Source organism: Mandrillus leucophaeus, unplaced genomic scaffold (assembly GCF_000951045.1).
Source record: "Mandrillus leucophaeus isolate KB7577 unplaced genomic scaffold, Mleu.le_1.0 Scaffold65, whole genome shotgun sequence".
Lineage (NCBI taxonomy): Eukaryota > Metazoa > Chordata > Mammalia > Primates > Cercopithecidae > Mandrillus > Mandrillus leucophaeus.
The window spans coordinates 6464110-6466018 of NW_012107030.1; the positions used below are offsets into that span (position 1 = coordinate 6464110).

General features: G+C 38.8%; 1 protein-coding gene across 1 annotated transcript in view; it reads right to left on the minus strand.

The window, feature by feature from the left end:
* The window catches only part of PNLIP (pancreatic lipase), a 53981-nt gene that overhangs the window by 19379 nt on the left and 32693 nt on the right, over positions 1 to 1909 (minus strand). The window contains exons 2-3 of the mRNA XM_012001146.1: positions 1396 to 1589; positions 641 to 763 (exon numbers count right to left, since the gene is read on the minus strand). Of these exons, the coding sequence (XP_011856536.1) occupies positions 641 to 763; positions 1396 to 1589 (317 nt within the window). The remainder of the gene's footprint in view (positions 1 to 640; positions 764 to 1395; positions 1590 to 1909) is intronic.

Below are 1909 nucleotides of genomic sequence, written 5' to 3' on the forward strand. Positions count from 1 at the left end.
GAATAAACACTTGAACAAATGAATCAATAATAATATTCCTCAAGCACTAGCAGTTACTAGGAAAATTTATTCTATTTGATTTTCTGTCTTTTCATTCTTCTTTATGACAGAGCACATAGCCAAAGGCAAATTAAAGAAAATAGGACCACTGCTGTTGAAACAACAGAAGCCAAAATAAAAAACCTACACAGTTTTCCAAGTTATTGCTACCAGAGGAGATCAAAGAGTAGCAAGTGAACATCAAAAGAAAATAATTCATTCAGGCAAAATGAGACCTCTTAGCGCTTCACATAAAATTAAAAACAAATGAAAAATCAGGGGCCTATGACCAGCTGGTGTGCATCAGCATGAGAGCATCTGTTGCTAAAATTTTGAAACACCTCCATATCAGTTGTTAAATAACTAGTGCCTGGATCTACCAAATGCTTGCCAGCCTCACTGCTCTGAGCATCCTAAACCGCCTCTTCCCACCAACACCTCCTTGACCTCCCTTAGGAACTCTAGGCCCCGCAGGGGTCTGAAGATCCTTCAAGACTGTGGGTACCAGCACTGTCCTCACTGGTTGGGGCCAGTGCCTTACTACTGGTTGTTAATTATCACTTTGGAAACAACCTTTCCTGGAGAGATGACTACATCTCACCTTGCATATATTGGCCAGCCAGTTTTCTTCTCCCTTGTCTATGAATCCATGAATAATAAAGCGAGTTTTTCTATTTGTTTTGAAATTGGAGTTACTGATGGTTGATGAATCTGCGACAAGTTCCTGTTTAGACAGAAAAGTGTTTCATGTCAGTTTCCTATAGTAGCCAATAGAACCATTTGTGGAGAGGGTCCCACATGGAGAGGGGCGGTAAGTAGAAGACTGCTAGGATTCAGGATCCTTGTGAATAATGATCCTCCCATTATAACCACAGTATTCACTATCATCACCATGTTGCCATTTTCCAGTCATCACGACATGTTTGCAGTTGTTCAACTTGGGATAATATGTCTGTTATAAACTTGGTGGTAATGATCTTTTCTTCATACAATGGAAGGCTTTGTGTGTATGTGTGTGCATATGTTTATGCATCTTTATCTAATATAGATATACATACATAATGAAGATTATATAAATATATAATATTTGGAATGTTTATATACTTTATATATATAAATATAGCCCTAAATTTACAATATTTATTAAATGTTATAGAGGAAGGACAAGAATAATATGAAGTTAAGGAACCTTTTATAAAGAATTTACATTAAGAAATACCTAAGCTCAGTGCCCTGAATATCTACAAAGATGCAAATTTCACAGCCTGATTTGTTTCTCTTAAGAACGTGAATATTCAGTATCCTTATTACATAAAACAGGTGGAACTTAGTTCTAAACACAGTGATAGTTCTTACTTGAAAGTTGTTTGGGTTCTCATTAGTATATAGGAGGAAGCGGGTGTTGACATCTTTTGGAGCCCAGGGCAATATATGGAGGGGTCTTTCCACAATTCCTGACCATGGAGAATCATCGCTGAAGCAGCCGAGTCTTTCATAGCAAACTTCTTTTCCTGCAATCCCCCAGAAGGATATTATTTTACAAGCATGCTCTTTTTAACGATCTGTCTGCCTATATATATATGAGTTAAATTACACTGTGTGGTAGACATTCCTCCTCTACTACTCTCAACACTCTCACCACCTTCCTAGCCACACAATCACAAAACAGCTTCAAAAGACAACACAACTGTTCCAGACAGGCTGTTGGTCCTCAATTCTACCACACAGGATCACTTCACTCCCCTTGTGTCTCTGACCAGTCCCAATGTGGGACTCCTTTTAGCCTCTGAACTCAGATATCTTCCTTGGGCCATAGGTGCTCAAGAAAGGGACAACCCTGTGTCCCTAAGCCTTAACTTCTTGTAGCCAC